The sequence below is a fragment of the Larimichthys crocea genome, chromosome XVI, assembly GCF_000972845.2.
Source record: "Larimichthys crocea isolate SSNF chromosome XVI, L_crocea_2.0, whole genome shotgun sequence".
NCBI lineage: Eukaryota > Metazoa > Chordata > Actinopteri > Sciaenidae > Larimichthys > Larimichthys crocea.
In genome coordinates this window covers 11,654,554-11,673,323 of record NC_040026.1, presented here as the reverse complement: position 1 = coordinate 11,673,323, position 18,770 = coordinate 11,654,554, and the positions used below count along the sequence as shown (strand labels likewise).

Here is an 18,770-nt window from a genome sequence, read left to right as displayed (position 1 = left end):
TGTACATTTTGTGCCAGGGGAACAGGAATAAGGTTTACTATATTAACAAAGTTCACGCTGTTCTCAGATTGGTTGGTCACACCGTCCACCCCCTCCAGAAGATATTTGATCTTGATTTTTAAGACAGGAACACTTTGCAACCATCCATATTCATACAGCATACGAGTTTGAATCTCAACTTGTGCTTACGAGGCTGTGCTGTAACCGTCTCCTCCACGTCTCAGCCTACTTTAACATGACAGAGCTTCTCGGCGCTCTTACTGTGCTGCTTTTTTAGCTCCTGCTGCCTCACATACGAGCATATGGCTCGCAGTGACACTTATTGCCAAAGCACCTCGCCACGAGTGCATTTATTTTTAGCATGTGTTGTCAGTGTGGGAATCAAACTTCTAACACAGGACCTCCAAGATGTCCCAGATAATCTTAATCACGGCTCTGTGTCATTAAAGAGGTCAGTTGGACATCAACAGAGACATGCCCTTTTTACTATTTAAAATATTTATTGGAAATCCCTTTGTCAAAGAAGCTCTTGAACTCACTGCTCCTATAACAGTATCACTGCAGCATCACAGCCTGCAGGTGAGGGGTCACCATCATGGGGATGAAACGCTTCAGAGGAATTCAGCGAGAAAGCGTTGAACTGCAGGCGTTCAATCTCTCTGCTGTTCATTTCCTTCCTTTGACAAGTGCGTCTCATTCATTCTCGCCGTTATCAGATAAGACCGGCGGTTCATGTGTTGTGAAGCCGGTCGTCAGGGTAACTAGGGCAATGATGTCATCAAGTGGCCAACATGATTTCCTCCTTTAGTAATGAGAAGCCTAAACATCATCGTAAGATCAGAAATTACTATAATTTGGCTCCATGTGTCACAAATAATGGCTTCCGGTGGAAACAGCAGGAATAATTAGGATTTTACATGTTGAAAAAAATAAAAAGGTACTGCGAGCAAACCAAAACACGTCAACTGATAGTAAATTCATTCCGAATGAACACATATTCACTTGGTCATTTGGTAAGTGAACAGTGATTGTCTAATCCTAGCACCTTAGCAACCGTAACTAGGCACAGCAGGCAGGTCAAGCTGTGGATTTCTCCACATGCTGGAGCGAGTGGTGTTCATGTAGCTGTAGTAAGAGCAGTACTCATCATTGAGATGAGAGGTTGGAGGCTGCTGTCTGGTTTTATTTTTTTCCAAAATTAAAATAAGAGGAAAAGTTACAGAATAAATTAAACGGTGTGTTCATCATGTCCTGATAACTAGTTTACTTCCTACAGTAGTAATGCAGCATTATTTCCACTGGGAACTATTAGTCTTTGTGGGGTTACAGGATAAAATAAGCCCCTTTCACATTACAAGAGAAAAGGTTTCCAGGGTAAGGAATAATTAAACACAATCATGAGTGGCTTCACTAAATCTAAAACAGAGACTAACGCAGCCTAAACTCCAAAACAGGGAGCAGCTTCTACACGGGGGGTGCACGACATGTGAAAGGCGGTTGCGTGGTTTGCCAATTATCCATAACTCTTGATTTTAATCAAAAGAAATGACTATCTGCCACCGTAATTATGGAAAACTGTGTGCGTGCTGTGCAAGAATGGAAAAGCTTGGCAGACATGGCAACAGTAACTAAAGGGAGGTGAACAGTTAAATAAATACATCCACTTTATTTCTACTCTCTATCAGCAATTAATGTAATGTAATAAGATTCAGTTGATTTGGTTTATCAAAGTGTTTCTATTTGCTGTTGTGACTAATGTCAAGTTTTCTGAGAAAATGTCCTCTGGCAGAAATTAAATGATGCGATTAAATCTCCAGATGCAGAATCAGCGGTTTGTTTGAATAATAAATTTGGTGATAAACTTCACCAGATGTTCTTCTTCTCCTTCTTCTTCTTGCTCTTCTTCTTCCTCCTCCTGCTGTTTCCTCTCATCCAGAGACACACCCCAGGCCAACGATGGTGGAGCCAAGACGCCCCGGTCCAAAACTTCATCCCGTTTCCCCAGACTGGGTCGCAGTCGAAACCAGGAAACCAGACCTGAACCCCAGAGTGGCGACCTTTAACCCAAGAGCCTTTGAACTGATAATCTCTCAACGTACAGGCCGAGGACGACGGTGTTACTGTGGCTCACAGTGTGTGAGGACATTAAGGGCATCTAAAGGACCTTCAAAGTCTTATAGATAAAAAGCCTCAGTTGAGGAGGGGAGATGGATGTGTACACATCGCAGGTCTCTTTGGGAGATATGTAAATGTTTCTGTTCATTGCCTGGCTGAGTAAAGGATAAATGAGTTCCCCGAGGCTGCCTATCGATGGACCCAATCATACAGCACCTCTTACCTCACTGAGAGACAAAAACACTCTCCATAAACTGCACATGAACTAGCCAGGACTGCTCTTTCACATCTCAAACACAATGAGATGACGGGGACGTTTTTTTTTTTGTTTTTTTTCTTACTCCGCTCATTTTTGTAGTGAAAAGCGTATCATGGTGCCTACAGTGTTTTGTAGCTGCTTTCCTGCTCTGGACAGGGTGGGGCGGGTCTGTAGAGGGGTGAAGAGTGGGGTAGATTAAAGTATTCTCTTGGGGAATGAAGATTGTTTTTCAGCTAATGTGTCAGCATTATTGTGCCATTATTACATTTTAGACAACGATGACTCGCAATCTCTGGCGTGGACCACCAGGCAATGGGCATTCCTTTTTTCTACTTCTGTTATATTATTACTACAGCTATTACAGATAATCTGCTGGAACTGTAACATATCTTAATGTCACCAGGGATGCAGTGATTATCAAAAATATCTTTTTAAATTCCACATAATGATCATATTAAAGGATTTAGGGTTAAGCACCACTAATAAAACCAAAATCCTCGTATGAAAATTATTAGAATGAGGAGGAAGTGGTTGGAGTTTATATTTGACAAGATTCTCCCTCTTCTCTTTTTTTCTATTTTTTTCATTTTCTTTGGACACCCACCAACCTTGACTCAGAAAACAATATACCAGAATATAACATTGAGGTGGGAGGACTCATTTATGCAGTAGTAAGTTAAAGAGGCAAAGCAAAATAATTTAAGATTGTGTAATCTAAGGTAGAGCTTTTTAATAAAGTTCACATATATTCACTTATCCTTTTCAGAGCCACAGGGGGCTGAAGCCAGTCCCAGCTGGCATTGGGCAAGAAGTCTCCCTTTCATCACAGGGTAGAGATACAAAATCCAAATTAATAACATTGGCTGATTTTCTATTGCATGGACTAAAGTAACAGGGAAATGACAGTTGGTAGACATACCATTAATCACAAATATCAGTAAAGATACACATGTATTTGGGTTTTATATCCATATAACTTATTTTCTTTTAGCTAGTTGACAGTGATTTTAAAAAATGAAGTCACTCATTGGTGGACAGGTGGCACACATTAAATCCATCATTTGTGACAATTTAAGTGTTTCTACCAACCCTCCCATCAGCAAAAATGTTCTGACCTACAGTACCATCTCCCCCCTAATCATTTTTAGACAGTCCCTTATTGAGAAAGTCATACATCAATATACATTGTTTACTCTCAAAAAGTATATATTACTCATATCCACATGTCTAAGATCAGTTTACGTAACCGCTGCGATGTGTATGGTAAATTCATCTCGAATATTTCTGAGCAGAAAGGAAGGAAAACACTATTTTACCACTAAAAATAGATGGTGAAGCTGTACTCCCACTTTATCACATGGAAAAAAAGGTCTTAATCAAAGGTCAGTCGGCCATACTGAAAAATTCAATGTTTAAAGATTATTTAACTAATGTGTCTTAGCAGGATTTAATGTAGCGTTATGCTGCAAATGAATGTTTAAACGATGACTAAACACTTGAAGAAAAGCTGCTTGTTAGAGTGTAAGGAAGGGGCTGCCGAGCATCAAGTGTGTGTAAAACAGAAGCTCATGCATATGTATGGTTTGCCCAAGAGTAGTCACTTTGTTCAAACGGAGGAACGATTGTGTAAGGAATGGTTTTGGAAAACTTGAATCGGTCGACACGTAGGACGGTAAACACTGTTCACCGGCTACAAGGGAAGGAGAACAAACAAGGCTTGTGGGTTTTAATTGAGGTGTAAGGTTTAAACCCTTACAAGTATCCAGTTACTGGTAAACGCTGTGCAGTGTTAGGAAAATTCTCACAGAGACGACAAATTAAAGGTTTTCATGAGATTTAAACGTGATGAGATGAAAACATCACTAGAAAGAAAAGGAGACATAATATCATTTTAAAGAAATTATTTTCTTTTTTTGGCACTGCTGTTGCATCCTATCAAGAACATGTAATTTAACTTAAAACCTGGATTTCTGTCATTCTTTTGTCAAGACTTTTCTCTGCCGTGATCCAGTAAAATAGTACAATTGATGATAAGTAAGTGTAGCACTGCCTTGTATGCAGCCCACAGCATCTTAACTATATCCTGTACCACTGAAGAACAACACTGTCACATCATCTCTCTGTATCTATCTTTTAGGTTGGGCTCAGTGTTTCTCTGGGACCACCGGTGGGTCAAACTTCTCTGCACAAATATCCATATTGTATGTGTGATAATGTACAGTAATTATGCACATTTAGTGGAGTATTTGACCACTAGTAGCACTATGGTGTGATGTTTATATCCCTGAGTCACCATTTCACAAGCACCCGGGTGACGTTATACACCATTCTGTTGCTTGTTTCATGCTGATCTGCTGATGCGTGGTGGTCTGTCAGCAAAGAAGCGTTGAAATGTGCCAACCAGGAAGGGAAGACGAGGGCTGCTAACACGGATGCAAACAATGCAGGATATTTAAATAAGCTGTTTTATGAGAAAAGGAAATGCATTCGACACATTTGTTTAAACTAGGTGATGCATTTCGGTAAGTCACACTTTTGTCTGACTAAAAGGAAAAACTCCACATGGCACCTTTTTTTAAACCTGAAACTTTGTGTTCTAGATAACTGAAGGAGGTGCTGATCTTTTCTCTCACATTTGCTAAGTACTCAATCAAAACTGGTTTAAATCAGGACAGTTTTGCTAAAAGTAAAAAAATGATGTTTCTTCTATGGCTTGAAGCTCTAAATGCTTAAAATATCTCAGGTGCTGTCGAGAATTCACAAGTACAAGCTTTTCATTGACAATAGCACGAAAAGAAAAAAAAAAAAAGAGGCCAGTGCTGGCCAGGTAGGTTTGCTCCTTCATCAAACACACTTTTAAATGGCTCCATTCTCTTCCCTTCGAATCATCCACAATCAGGATCAATTCATCTTATTGTACTTCAAGGCTGTGAATCAGAGCAAGCAAAGGAAGTGGGTTTACTTCATTGAGATGCAGCCAAAGTGTTTTCTCTTGCAGTATGCCATGTTTATTCTCGCGTACTTTTCTGTCCTTGCCTTAGTCAGCAGTCAGGCCTTATCTATCAGTGTCACAGCAAAGAGAGGCTGAACAATAAAGTACAGTTTGTACAGTACAATACAACGCCTCTGTGTTGTCATTGTTAACCTCGTTGCTTGCATCGATGAATGAAGGAAAAGGGCTGTTACATAATTCTCCTGCAGTAAGCTTTTCTGTGCGAATGCATGTCAGTATACATTTACGTTTTCATGCATGTGTGCAGTGCAATTTAAATACAGACAGGTTTGGTATAAGGCGTGCATGTGTTTATATGGCAAGATGAACGCATCAACGCTTGAATTATATTCTGCAGATGAACTGTATGCATAAATGGATGGATAGATACTGTGAATCCCATCTTCGAGCATCTGTGGCCTCCCGTGCATCTGTTTTGCTTGTCAAACGGTTAATTGACCTTCGCTGCTCCACTAAGCTTTTTATTTAAAACACCCAGCTATTTTCTGTGCTTGGGTGTGCTGTACCGGGTCGCTAGAGAGAAGAATGGCGAGGGTGCGCGAAATGCTCATTGTCCATTGACAAGAAAATTGGTTATGAGTGCGTTTTGGATGGATGCTTTTGGCAATGGTAGACGTAACACACACATCCAAACATCTAACTGCGTGCAAGCCATGTACACAGCCATATATATCAACACACCCACGGTTGGACAAACAGGAACATCCTTTAGTCAAATACACTCTTAGGTTGTTGGCAGATTAGGTGGAAGTAGGTCATGTTTTCTAATATGAGCAATATCACATAATAAAATGCACATGTATGTATACAAGGGCAAATGAATAATCAATGTGCACTCACATTTCATTCACTATGGTTTTAGGTGTAAATGTGTAGCCTCATGATTTGTGCACATGGAGCTCTTTTTCCCTAAATTCAGCCTTTCAGGCAGTGCTTCCCTTGGAGACAGTGTTTCCCTGATTAAGTTATACAGTTAAGATGAATGCTCCAGTTGCAGTTTGGGTATACCTACTGTATCCTGCTGTGAGAGGCATAATATGTTTACAGCCAACTGTTTTATAATAATTTAAAATCTTGTCTATGTTTATATCTCGTGCTGTTTTTCTGAGTTTAACTTGGCATATGTAGTTCAGGTGCAGCATTTATCAGACTGCTAAAATGCTCTTTAATTAGTTAATTTCAGGTTGCTTAAAAGTGGACCTTACGTGAATACAGTACAGACACAGAGGTGAGCACGATCTTGTTTTGGAGTGACAAAAGCAGTATAATTAAGGTAAGGTCATTTGAATCTGAATTTAATGAATCTGAATATGTATTTAACTGGATTTTTACACCACCTTTATTTATTTTTTTTTTATATACAGCAAGAATAAATCGGCAAACAAAATGAAAGCTTCCTCTATCCGGGAGTTGGTCTTGAACCAAGACTGTCCTTGCGACAATCTAGTATGAATAAAATCGCCTTGTTTCACCTCCTCCTCCCTGTCTACTCCTTCTTTGTCCCATTCTCCAGCCTCTCCTTGAAGATATGGAGGTCCTCCTTGGCTCATTTTACAGGACTGTATGTAATTACCAAGCGCTTACCTTTTGTGTGAGGAACATCAAGGAGACAGGGACCCTAGTTTAAACAAGGTCACTGTATAAGCAGTCCTCCTATCTCTACAACACACAATGTTCATTATAATGATAAGGAACAGGCTGACGTCTCAGGCACCCTATAGACAACAAGCCCTTCAGGAAGGAGCCTCCTAATAGATTAGCAATAGAAATTAGCATGTGCTGCGTATTTACAAGAAGGGCAACAGCAGATGTTCCTCAGAGACTCGGAAGTTTCCATCAGCTCTGCTGAGCTGCATCTCTGTGAAATGCTTACTGCTACTTTTGATTGCTGGGGCATTTTGCTTGCTCACACATATCATAGAAGATACTTTTCAATAAGTAAGACATATAAACAACAATGAATGCTCAGCAATACTAAAAAACTTGCAGATTTACATGAAAATTCACAGGTGTATTTTTGACCAAGATGATTACTGGTTCACGAGAACATTTTACTCACTGCAGAGATTACCACAGCTTGCCACAGTCTCCAGTGAATGGCATCAATCAGGGTAAAAGTTTTGAATGTTTGATTATTACTAAGTAATCAATCACTTGTTTTTGACTGCGACCAGAAGTAAAATGTAGTAGAAGGTAGTCATGAAACCATCACGCTACTCAAGCATACGCACAACCTAAACCCAAGGCAAACTAGCTTGAGTTTGTGTATTTTTCTCTTCACTAAACGTCCACTGTGTAAGATTTAGGAGTATTTATTGGTAAGAATGGAATACAATATATATTATTATGTTTTCAGAGGTGTATAATCACCTGCGCATAGGAATCATTGTGATTATGTTGTCTTAAAATGAGCCCTTTATATCTACAGTGAGAGGAGTGAGGGTTTTTTTTTACATGCCTGGAAGGAGAGGGTGAGGCATGGTTTGGTTCTGCAAGTTCACCACTAGGTGTCACTAAACCTTGAAAAGATCATATTAAACCTCTGTTGAGAATTTAACGTTACTGAAATTAACCTTTTCGTTAGTTCAGGTAGAGCATTTAAGTCCTGCTCAATATCATTGATGCTACCAGCTGTAACATCCAATCACTGTTTCCTTCTGCTTATACAGAACTGGGTCGCAGTGGCAGCAGGTTTAGCAGGGTGTTTCAGACATCACTCTCCACAGCTATGCATTCCAGCTGAGGGATTCTGAGGTGTTCCTTGGCCAGGGCGTCCTTGTTAGTTGTGCCTGGAAAACTTCCAAAAGGAAGCTGCCCAGAAGGTTCCTATTAAGATGCCTGAACCACCTCAGCTGGCTCCTTTCGATGTGAATGAAAACCGAGCTCTTCACCCTATCCTTAAGGATAAGCCCAGCAACCCTACAAAGGAAACTAATTTCAGCCACCTCTATCCGCAATCTTTTTCTTTCGTTCACTGCCCAAAGCTCATGGCCATAAGGTGAGGGATAGAACGTAGATGGACTGGAAAATGGAGAGCTTTGCCTTCCAGCTCAGCTCCCCCTTCACCCCCAAAGGTCCAGTACAATGTCCGCAATATTGCTGACACTGCACCAATCGGCCAGTCCATCCTGTGCTCCATTTTCCTGTCAGTCATAAACAAGACCCCGAGATACCTGAATTCCTTCGCTTGGGGCAGCAACTGCTCATCCAAGCACAATCATGCAAACTCTGTAACCTCAGGAGTAATGAAAACTGTTGAACCGTAAGGTGACATTTTAAGTTTTTACCATAAGACGTTTAAGTCACTTTTCATTGACAGAAATGTAGACGCTTAATTAGCATTGTAGAGCTCACACTAATAATGCCAAAACCAATATGTGCTTTGACCCGTGTCCATGCAGCAGACGAGGCATATTATTTCTTGAATGAGAATTTGTTTCTGGTGTCAGTCTCCAGCAGCTTGTGTTTCAGCACAGCTGTCTGTTTGTCTTCATTTCTTGTCAGGTTTTAAATTATTTGTCTGAAAACAAACATGTGAGCACATTTTAGTCGTACTCACAAATTCCTGCTCTCCGGCCATCACAAGTTGAATTAAAGGTTCGCCCTATTTCCTGCAGAGAGAGAAACACTCCTCCACCGCACTTTCAGCCTTATTTCTTTCTCTCTTCCAGATATCCCTTGCTTTTTTTTTTTTTAAATCTTCCTTTCCTCAGTGTCATCTCTTCACCCCTTTCCTTCTTTTTACTTTTTTTTACCCCAGTCCTCCTCTCCTCTACAGGTTGCCCCTTTCATCTTGTTCTCCTCCCAGGTCTCATTCCCTGCCCCCACGCCCCCTTTACTCTGAACTTCTCTATCCTCTCTTCATCTCCCAATTATCTCCCTACCCTTATCCTTCTCTTGATGCGTTCTCACACCCTCCGCCAATCACCACCTCATCCTGTCTCATCATCTCTCTCTCTCTCTCTCTCTCTCTCTCTCTGTCTCTCTCCCTCTCCCCCTCTCCCCCCCATCTCATCTCTTGTTCCCTCTGAGACTCAGCACTGCTTGGCACGTTGTATTTACTCAGCCCGTCACTGGCTGCCTCTGTTTATTACCTATTCAGCGATGAGGGAGGAGAGACAGACCGAGCCGGCACTTCGGAGAATTTTCCTCCCAGCTCTCCCGCTGCTGTCGCTGAATCTTAAAATGCTTCGTTGGAAAATTGATTGATTCAGGGTTTTTTTTTGTCCTTTCATCTTTTTCAATTTATTCTGCATGGAGTGACGACTTCTGCCTGTTACGTCATGCAAAGTTCACATGACCTGTAATTACCACGAGCTGGGGGCGGGGGGTTGGATCATGGAAATGGATCATCTAAGGCACTCAACAGAGGATAAGTTTCTGTTGTATCTTATCCGAATGAAATCTCAAGTTAAGCTCTAATGGATTATAATAATGAATATGCCATCAGTTCTGGGAACATGGGAAATAAACTATGTGCTTCATCCCTAAGCTGTTTATAAACTTCTTTAGCATTAAGGCAACATACAGCTCTGTTTACATCGACTTAATTAGATAGCGGATATGCAGATTCTCCCATGTTGGGGTACAGATAAGAACAGAGAAGCATGTGATGCTGCATGCTAATTTCGAGATGTGATAGGTAAACAGGTGAGATTGACAGTTTGGACTTTCCCCATTTATTCATTGTAAAAGCTCCAGCTTTGTCTTCAGCTCGTTCTGCAGAAAACAAACCTTTTTCTTGGATCTCACAGCGCTCACGTTTGTTCTTGTCCTCTCATTTGACTTTGTTTCCTCTACCTGCAGGCTGCCTCCCCTTCACAATGCAATCAGATTCTGAAGTGTTCTCTGCCTGCCCCTCAAAGCTATCACAGGCTTTCACAATAGCCTGAGGCAGTCTTTTGATCAACCCAGAAGCTTGATCTGGAGACCTCGAGGTGCTGCTTAAAGCGCAGCAGGGGAGGACATGCACAGAGGTGAGATGTAGCGGTGCTGCGTTAACGACAGAACTGCCAAAGATGGCGAATAATTCTCAAGAGTCTGAGAGCTTGCATCAGCTCAGACAGAGTAAAACTAAAACTTAATAATGACTACTTTTAAATTCCATTATTGATTGGTTGATATTCCATTATTTAAATGACAAAAAAAAAATCCGGTGGAAGAATAAAAGAAGGTATATTATAAGTCCACTTTCATAGAATTTTGATATGCTTGTACTTACCGACTCAGTTAGTTAGCTCAGTCCATCATACAGCCTTGACTGGGAGCTTCAAAGCTTTGGGAAGTTTTGGTATTTAGACTATTCAGACTGCTAGGAACAGATTTGAAGATGAGAAATGAAGCTAGTTCCATGCCTGAAACGGACTCGGGCTTAGCAGTCCCTGCGGACATGGCAGAGTCAAAGAGATCTGAGAGTCTAAGAGAATGTTGACAGAGGAAGCTAATGAGAAAAGGGTGTCCAAGAAAAGCAAGAAAAGTGTAAATCGGGAACTGACATTTTAGTCATTGGCAAAAGCTTTGTGAATGAATTTACTTGTAATTGAGTATTTTATATCATTGCATTCTTACCAAATTATGATTTCTTAGTGATGCATGGCTAGGCCAGGTCTAGGTGGGCTGTTTACTTAATTGACAGCTAACACAGGTATATGCATTACTGAATTACAAGTACGGGTCAATCCTAACCGTCCTCAAGGACCATTGTATATGCTTTAGTAGCATCTACCAGTGTAGTTGCATCACACTCTCCTAGCAAAGGAAGGAAAATCTATGGTGGCCAAAAAAGCAGGAAAGGCCCTGTCCTATCTAGAGCCAGTGTTAAGTCTGTTCTGGGCAGCTGTAGAAACATGGCATTGATTTTTGCCATATCCTGTAAACAGAGCACGCATAATCTTACACACTGGACCTTTAAAGGCCACCTCAACTCAACTATTTAATGTGACTTTTTTTGTGTTACATCAAAGGGATAGTCTCAAATATTTGACATTTAAAAGGATACATTTGGGGAACACAATAAAAAAGCAGAAAATACTTTTTAAGAAATCAATAATGGTGCTTACAGTGTGATAATGTCTGAACTCTTGACTGTGTTATGCTCTATAAGACAAAAGTGACTTCATGTTGTATCTATTTCTGCTTTTCTAATGCGAAACCTTCAGATTTTAAAAAGGAAGCACACTTGGCAGGAGTCACAGGGTGGAGATCCTTCCATGGCAGGGCGGCTTTGGTTTTTTGAAAAAAGAGGAAATTGCCATCCTGAAGTGACTGTGGTGTCTGTATCCAGACACTTGCAATATCTTGAGGTGGAATGGCTTTTTCTTCGATGAAGATACTATCTGTCTAAACTTTGGACTCCTGGAACAAAGCCTATAACTCACACATAGGACAGAAACAAACAGGGTCTTCCATGACAGAGGTGAGACAGATTATATGTTTGTTAGCTACAGCACTGTCCGTTGTACGTTTTCCACCACCTACCTGAGCCTAGGATCAGACAGACATTAGACGGCAGCTGAAGCCACTCCTCTCAAACATCAAGTTACTGAAGTGAAAATGGTCAGCCATAAATTTAAAAAATCATCAATGACGAAAATGAACACTACCATCAGATTATACAGCAACTCAGTGCTCAGGTGGGGACTTTAACGAAGATGGTTGCAGCTTTAATTGACCAGCAAACAGCAGGCATACATGCAACCCACTCAAAGACTCTACCTGTCCAAACACTAGGCCAGCTCCAGCCACACCCCCCTCCTACATCCATTTCCAGCAAATTACCTCCTCCCACACCAGGCCAGCTCTATCTCACAAGGAAAGTTAAAACTGTTTAAACCTGGGCTCAGAGAATTGTAACCACTGTTTTGTGTCAGACTTTAGAACACCTGGCTGTTTAAGAAAAGTGAGGTAGCAGGGAAACAGAGATCAGTCTCTGCTGAAGGACAACCAGCGGCTGTTCCATGGAAAAACCCATCTGTAGCACAACTGATTATTAGAGAAAGTCTGCTCAAATGTTTCATCAGCCGTTATGCACCAACAGTGTTATTTGACTCTGGCTCACAAGTAAGCATCACAGACAAGTCTTGAAGAGAGAAACTGTTTCCCAATCAACCAGCATGACCAATGTAAGAGCGCCTTGACTCAGGGGAAAGCTTGAATCTGCATGCTGCAAATGGACAGTCAATCCCATATGACAAATAGATGGAGCTAAAGGTTGACAATCAAAACCTTGCAAGATATGTCCCCTTCTTAGTCAGTCAGCTTCCAGTTCCTCAAACATTACGGGCTAATGTTTTCACAGATACCTTGGTTATTAGAACAGCTAAACACTGGGGAGGGTATTTTAGAGATCAGTAAGAGCAGGTGGTTATTTAGCAGCGTGCCAGTCAAATTTCCAATCACACCGGGCATTCAATTATTCTCTCAAAGATAACCCTGTTGGGCTCCATCCAGCACATAACCAAAGTCCTTGAGATGGGAAAGAGCAGGTTGATACGCCGCAGGTCACCACCCCTATGTCCCCCCAGGACAACACCTACTGAGCCTTGATGACCACCTGTTCACCAGTCACCTTAGTCCAGAACATTAATGGGTGGTTGAGAAATGCTTCATAAGGAGTATGCAGTGTTTGCCCAGGACAGCAATGATATTGGATGTATCCCCTCTCTCCAGATGTCAGTCAGCCTTACATGCCAGATGACATGTCTGTTCTGCAAGCTTATGCTTAGTTTCCAAAGCCGTTGTACAGGGAAGAAAACAAGTATATCCAGGAGTTGTTAGTGAAAGCGTGGATTCTAAAACCCCAGTCACCAAAAAGATGTGTGTATTGACTATCAACTGCCAAACAAAAAGACTGTGCCAGACAAACTCGCTTGGAGACTATAACTGGTTTGCCTTCTTAGATCAGGGCAAAGCCTATCAACAACACTTCCAGGTGTTCCAGGCAATTATTTTACTAGGATGTGAGTATGTTGGTCGCCCGGTCTCTACAGATGGGATGGGAGTGGATCTGAAAGATGTAGAGGCAGAACAGGCATTGAAAGAGAAAACCACACAGACAGTAGTGTATGTCAGGAGACTGTTGTGTGCCTACACACATGATAGTAGAGTGGAACAGTGGGCACCTACAAGTACTAGTGTACTCTGACTTTGACCAGAGCAGTCTTCTACCAAAACCAGGATCCAGGAGGAAAACGAAGGTCATCAGCTACACCACACCAACACCAACAGAACAAAATTACCATCTCCATGGTGTCATGCTTGAGTTCCTGACTCTGAAGTGGGTAGTATGCGACAAAGGAAGAACAAGACAGACAAATGCGCCATGCACTGATGAACCCTGGCCTTATGATGGGCAAGAGCTGTTTGAGGTTAATGACCCAGAGAGAGCGGGCCAAGAGAATCAGCCTGGCACTCACTAAGGATGGTTTACCAGAGACAGATGCCAGATGTTCACCTATACATCTCAAGGTCAACCAACTTGAGTGAGTGTGATAGGGACCCACAGTTCACACTTAACAATATCCACAACCTTATTTTGGTAACATCCGCCTTTGGTGCTTCAGATATCTCAACTGTAGACTGGACATGTGGGATGTAGATGATCCTAAAGAATTTAAGCTAAGCCCTCATTCAGGATTTTCTCTACCTGCCTCTAATCCTTCCCAGGGTTACAGGGGCAGCTGCCAATTCTAGTATCCATTGTGTGGAGGGCAGGGAAACACTGCAGGTGGTGATTCCACTGCAGAGCTACACAGACAGGCACATATTCACATTTATATCCATGGGCTATACAGGCTACACAGTTCTGGATAGCTTAGAAGACTGCTTACATCTTCAAGGGCACAAACCTAACTGCTAATAAAGACTGGCGGGAATTTTCCCACACACAGCATGTGTGCAAAGAGTAAAAGTGCTTCTTCAACTCAGTCTGCTTTTGCTTCTCGTGAACACATTTTGTTTACAGTATATGCCTACAAGTTACAGACTTCTTGCTTTCTATTCTATTACTGTGTCTTCCATGCTAAAGCTGGCTAAGTTCAAGTGGTGATAAATGGTAAATGGACTGTACTTATATAGCACCTTTCTAGTCTTCCGACCACTCAAAGCACTTTATAGTACGTGTCTCATTCACCCCTTCACACACATTTATACACTGATGGCATTGGCTGCCATGCAAGGTGCCAAGTGATCATCAGTTTTTAGGAGCTAACCATTCATACACATTCACACACCGATGGCACAGCCTTCGGGAGCAATTTGGGGTTCAGTATCTAGCCCAGTGGTTCTTAACCTGGGTTCGATCGAACCCTAGGGGTTGAGTGAGTCGGTGAGTCGGTCTCAGGGGTTCGGTGGAGCCTCAGCCCTGGAATTTTTTATACCATTTGTTACAACATATCTTTGTGAGCAATCGTTTTCGAGGATGAAGAAATAGAACAGACTTTGCTGTGAAAATGACATGAGACTGGCACTTGCCAAGGTGAAGCCACGCATATCTGAACTGGTCTCTCAAAGGCAACAGCAGAAGTCACACTGAGGTAAGTTGTTGTGAGTTCATGCACTGTGTTGGTTTTGTTATTTGAACAAGGTGATGTTAATGCACGGTTCATTTTGTGCACCAGTAAAAAAATCATATTTTATTTTTTACTAAAGAAGGGTTCGGTGAATGAGCATATGAAACTGGTGGGGTTCAGTACCTCCAACAAGGTTAAGAACCACTGATCTAGCCTAAGGACACTCTGACACGCAGACTGGAGGAGATTGAACCAGGGATCGAACCGCCGATCTTCTGATTAGTGGACAATCGCTCTACATCCGAGCTACAGATTTCTTAAATGAAAATGTGTGTTAAAATATCAGTTGGTTGCAAAGCTTGTGTTCCTGGTGAGAACTCTATGCAGCTTGTCTGTATCACTGATAGAAACACATCTGATCTGTGTTACATGGACGAGAACTCTATATCCATCTGTCTTGGAATTATTAAATCTCATCAGAACATGGAGATAGTGACAGATTAACCCCTCAAAATTAAGTCAGACTCTATGAACCAACCTCACTCTCTTTGCAATGTGGACAATTTTTCTGTGCTAGAACACTACATGGGGCACACATTTGCTGACTGAACAGAAAAACAGACTATCTATCTGCTATTACAACTATGGCAGGTTTTTATATTTTGGCTATCACTCACACACCCACCCCTGTCACATACCTCAACCGGAGAGCAATCCATTTATTCAAGATGTCGCAGTCTAAAAGTAAGTGGTGAGGTCGCTCTGTCAGGGCTGTTGGTCTCAGCCCGCTTTGTCTGGAGCTCCATGTGTCTCTTCGGAAATGTATTCCCTTGGAGTTTCTTGGAGATTAATACCTAATAACTCACAAACCTGACAAAAGGTTTGCTTGGTGCTGACTTAACTGACACCCCAAGCATTCAGTCATAGCGTTACCTTGTTTCCAACACTGCAAGAAAACAATGGAGATTATTCCAGAATATGCAACATATAAGCACGAAACTGAAATCATGAGGGTTTTAAAACTAGATTTTGACACAGTCTAGCACGTCAAGACAGGCCCTCAGGATTAGACAGAAATTTGCCTCAAGGCAATTTTCATGCCAGTTTACATGCTTTAGTGGTGCAGATACAACAACAACAGCTTGACCCTCTGGCAGTTTTGCCTGTTAAACCAGTCCTGCACATAGAAAACAAGCTAACGTAATCAAACTGGAGTCTGACCACTGAACCTCTTACTGCTCCTTCAAGTAAATTTCATCTGTAATTTCAGGAATCACACAAGTTTTCCGTTCAGTTGGACTCAGTAACTGAGACTAAGACCCATCCAGACAGGTTGATACGAAAGCCCCTTTCATCCAACTACTGTAGCAAGAGGAGGTGTGGGACGAGAATGGGATCGTAATTGGACACTTAATCATGAGGAAGTGGTGTTTTACGGCCAGAACTGATGACCCTTAATGAAAGCCAGGCATGGGTTGGAGTGTTGGAGGAAGAAAAGAAGAGGACGGTCTTTGATAACCCTGATGCAGTGGGACTAATCATACTGGCTGAAATATGCTGGTGTCGCCCTGAAAAAGCGAGCATTACGAGCTGAGTTCCTCTACCTCCCCATCCCTCCCTCTGACTTATTCTCTGTCTCCCTCTTGCCCGTCTCACCTGGACCCATTTTCTGCTACAACATGACATTTTTAGTAGTTAGCTCTGAGGCAGAAATCGCTGACCCTGGACAGTGACCCCTGTCATTCCCACTGGGACTCTATATCTTTTCTCTGTTCTGTTGGAGCACACAGACAGAAAGCAAAAGGAGGGCAAAGAGAAGGGCACAGACAGTTGACCAGACAGGGGCAGAAAATGACAAATGTGGAGCACAGGAAGAGTGAAAAAAGAGGGGAAGTAAAAAAAAAGATGTGAGACAGAGAAGGAAATGATGGAAAGTTATGTAGCGATTGAGAAAAGAAGAGACAAGAAATGAGCAGAGAGGAGTAGAGTGGGTGGGGAAAACAGAGAGAATAGTGAGATCCAGTGATTGAGACAAAATATGGAGAGCATGGACAGAGAGAAAGCACCCGCGTACCCTCCTCTTCAGAAACGGAAATGGAGCGTACAGAGGAGACAGAGCTCAAAGCCGCTGCCGAACACGGCACAGTGGATCCATCTCATGTGCGTCGAACGAAGGTCAGCCTCATTTGTTCTCCACAGAGACAAGGGGGTCCTTCATGTGACGAGAGACAGAAGGATGGGGGGAGCACAAAAAGGGATGAAAGATGAGACCGTCAGTGATGGGAAACATGAAGGTTGATACTATTTGTGTGTTCCTGTCTCAAGCAGACACACACACACACACACACACACACACACACACACAGTGACAGAAGGGAATACATTTGATTGTCAAACAGGTGCTTCTCATGAATGTCTAATTCTGTTTCCTGCGCTGAATATAAAACGATGGCCTTCATCTGTGAAAAATTACACAGTTTCATGACATCCGGTAAATCCCTTTCTCCCCAGGTCACTCTTCAAGGATGAATAAGGCAACTTTTGCATGTCAGGAGCCCAGAGTGACAGAATGAACTGAAGTTTGAATAATTCAAGTCTAAAAATATATTCAGGGTTAAAAAATGACAAGGGACCGGGGTGAAAATGTTTGCTTTGTAAGCGATGTGTGAAATGAATAATGAGAGAATCACTTTTTTTTTTTTTTCTGCGTCTCACTGTGAGGTGTCAAAACTTCACACCTGACTGCAGCTCCTGTTCGTCACGAGCCTCTCTGGCTGACTTGCAAATGCTAATTTGAGCAGGTTTTGTAGCCTCATTCCACCTTACTGAACTGCCCACAATTTATTTGTTCACTTTGTTCACAGTTTGATAATGAGGCCACACATTTCGAGGTTTTGGACAGTTTTAGTTGGAGTATAAAGTTACACTTTTTAAAGTACAGTCAAAAAGTTGGCATGCACACAATATGCCATAATGCAATTAAAGAGATGGGGGAGCTCACAGCTGCAAACCATGAAAATAAATTATGGATCATAGTAAGACACATTGCAACACAAACATCGGTTCCCCATTCAATGATTCAAATGAATCTGTGGCACTCATTTTCTAACAAATGGAATTAATGAATGGTCCAGACCTGGTCCAGAATTATAAAGCCATACGCTAATTTTGTTTTCCTTGTTTAAATAGAATATTGATCATCTAAAATATAGAACTAAAACAACTGAGCAAGTTTTAGATTTTGTAATGAATATCGGCATGTTTGGCACAGCAACTTCTACAGTTCAGTATTACTGAACCAGTATCATGCTCTGTTCCACCTACTGTCGTCTCTAATATTATCACATCTATATGTCTGTGAGTGTCACATGACTGCCTCTAATATTATTCATAGGATACTTTCCTTTAGAAGATTGTTTTTTAGCATCAAACTATCAGCACAGAGCTGCATTGAGTAGTATGATGACACTTTTATCTTGTCTTATTCGATTTTGTTGTATTTTATTGTTTTTATTTTGTTTGTTTTTACTTATTGTTCTTTTTATTTATTATCTGCTGTAAAGCACTTTGGTACACCGAAAGGACTGTTGTAAAGGGCTGTATAAATAAAGTACATTTACATTTACATTTACTGATCAGTGGAAGTTTCAGGTCCTCTAATAGCACTACTGATGCTAAGCAAAAGGTCGTCGGTTCAGTCCCCCGTACTGGCAGGAATGTCTGAAATAAAGGGCATTGCTCTGCTACCTGCTCTGATTTTAAAAAAAAGAAAAGTTTTGTCTGCTTATTTCTGACTGTAGGACTTGAAGCTTGAAGTCTTTATACTCTTGTCTCATGCCTCCACAATTGGAGCTCATGCTGCAACTTTCTCTGT

General features: G+C 41.6%; 1 protein-coding gene across 2 annotated transcripts in view; it reads left to right on the top strand.

The window, feature by feature from the left end:
* snx29 (sorting nexin 29) overlaps nucleotides 1–5,487 on the top strand; it is a 129,657-nt gene extending 124,170 nt beyond the window's left edge. For both annotated transcript variants that reach the window (XM_027289170.1, XM_027289169.1), the window contains one exon: nucleotides 1,937–5,487. In XM_027289170.1, coding sequence (XP_027144971.1) covers nucleotides 1,937–2,063 — 127 coding nt within the window. In that variant the 3' untranslated portion in view covers nucleotides 2,064–5,487. The remainder of the gene's footprint in view (nucleotides 1–1,936) is intronic.
* Nucleotides 5,488–18,770: the final 13,283 nt, after the last annotated feature.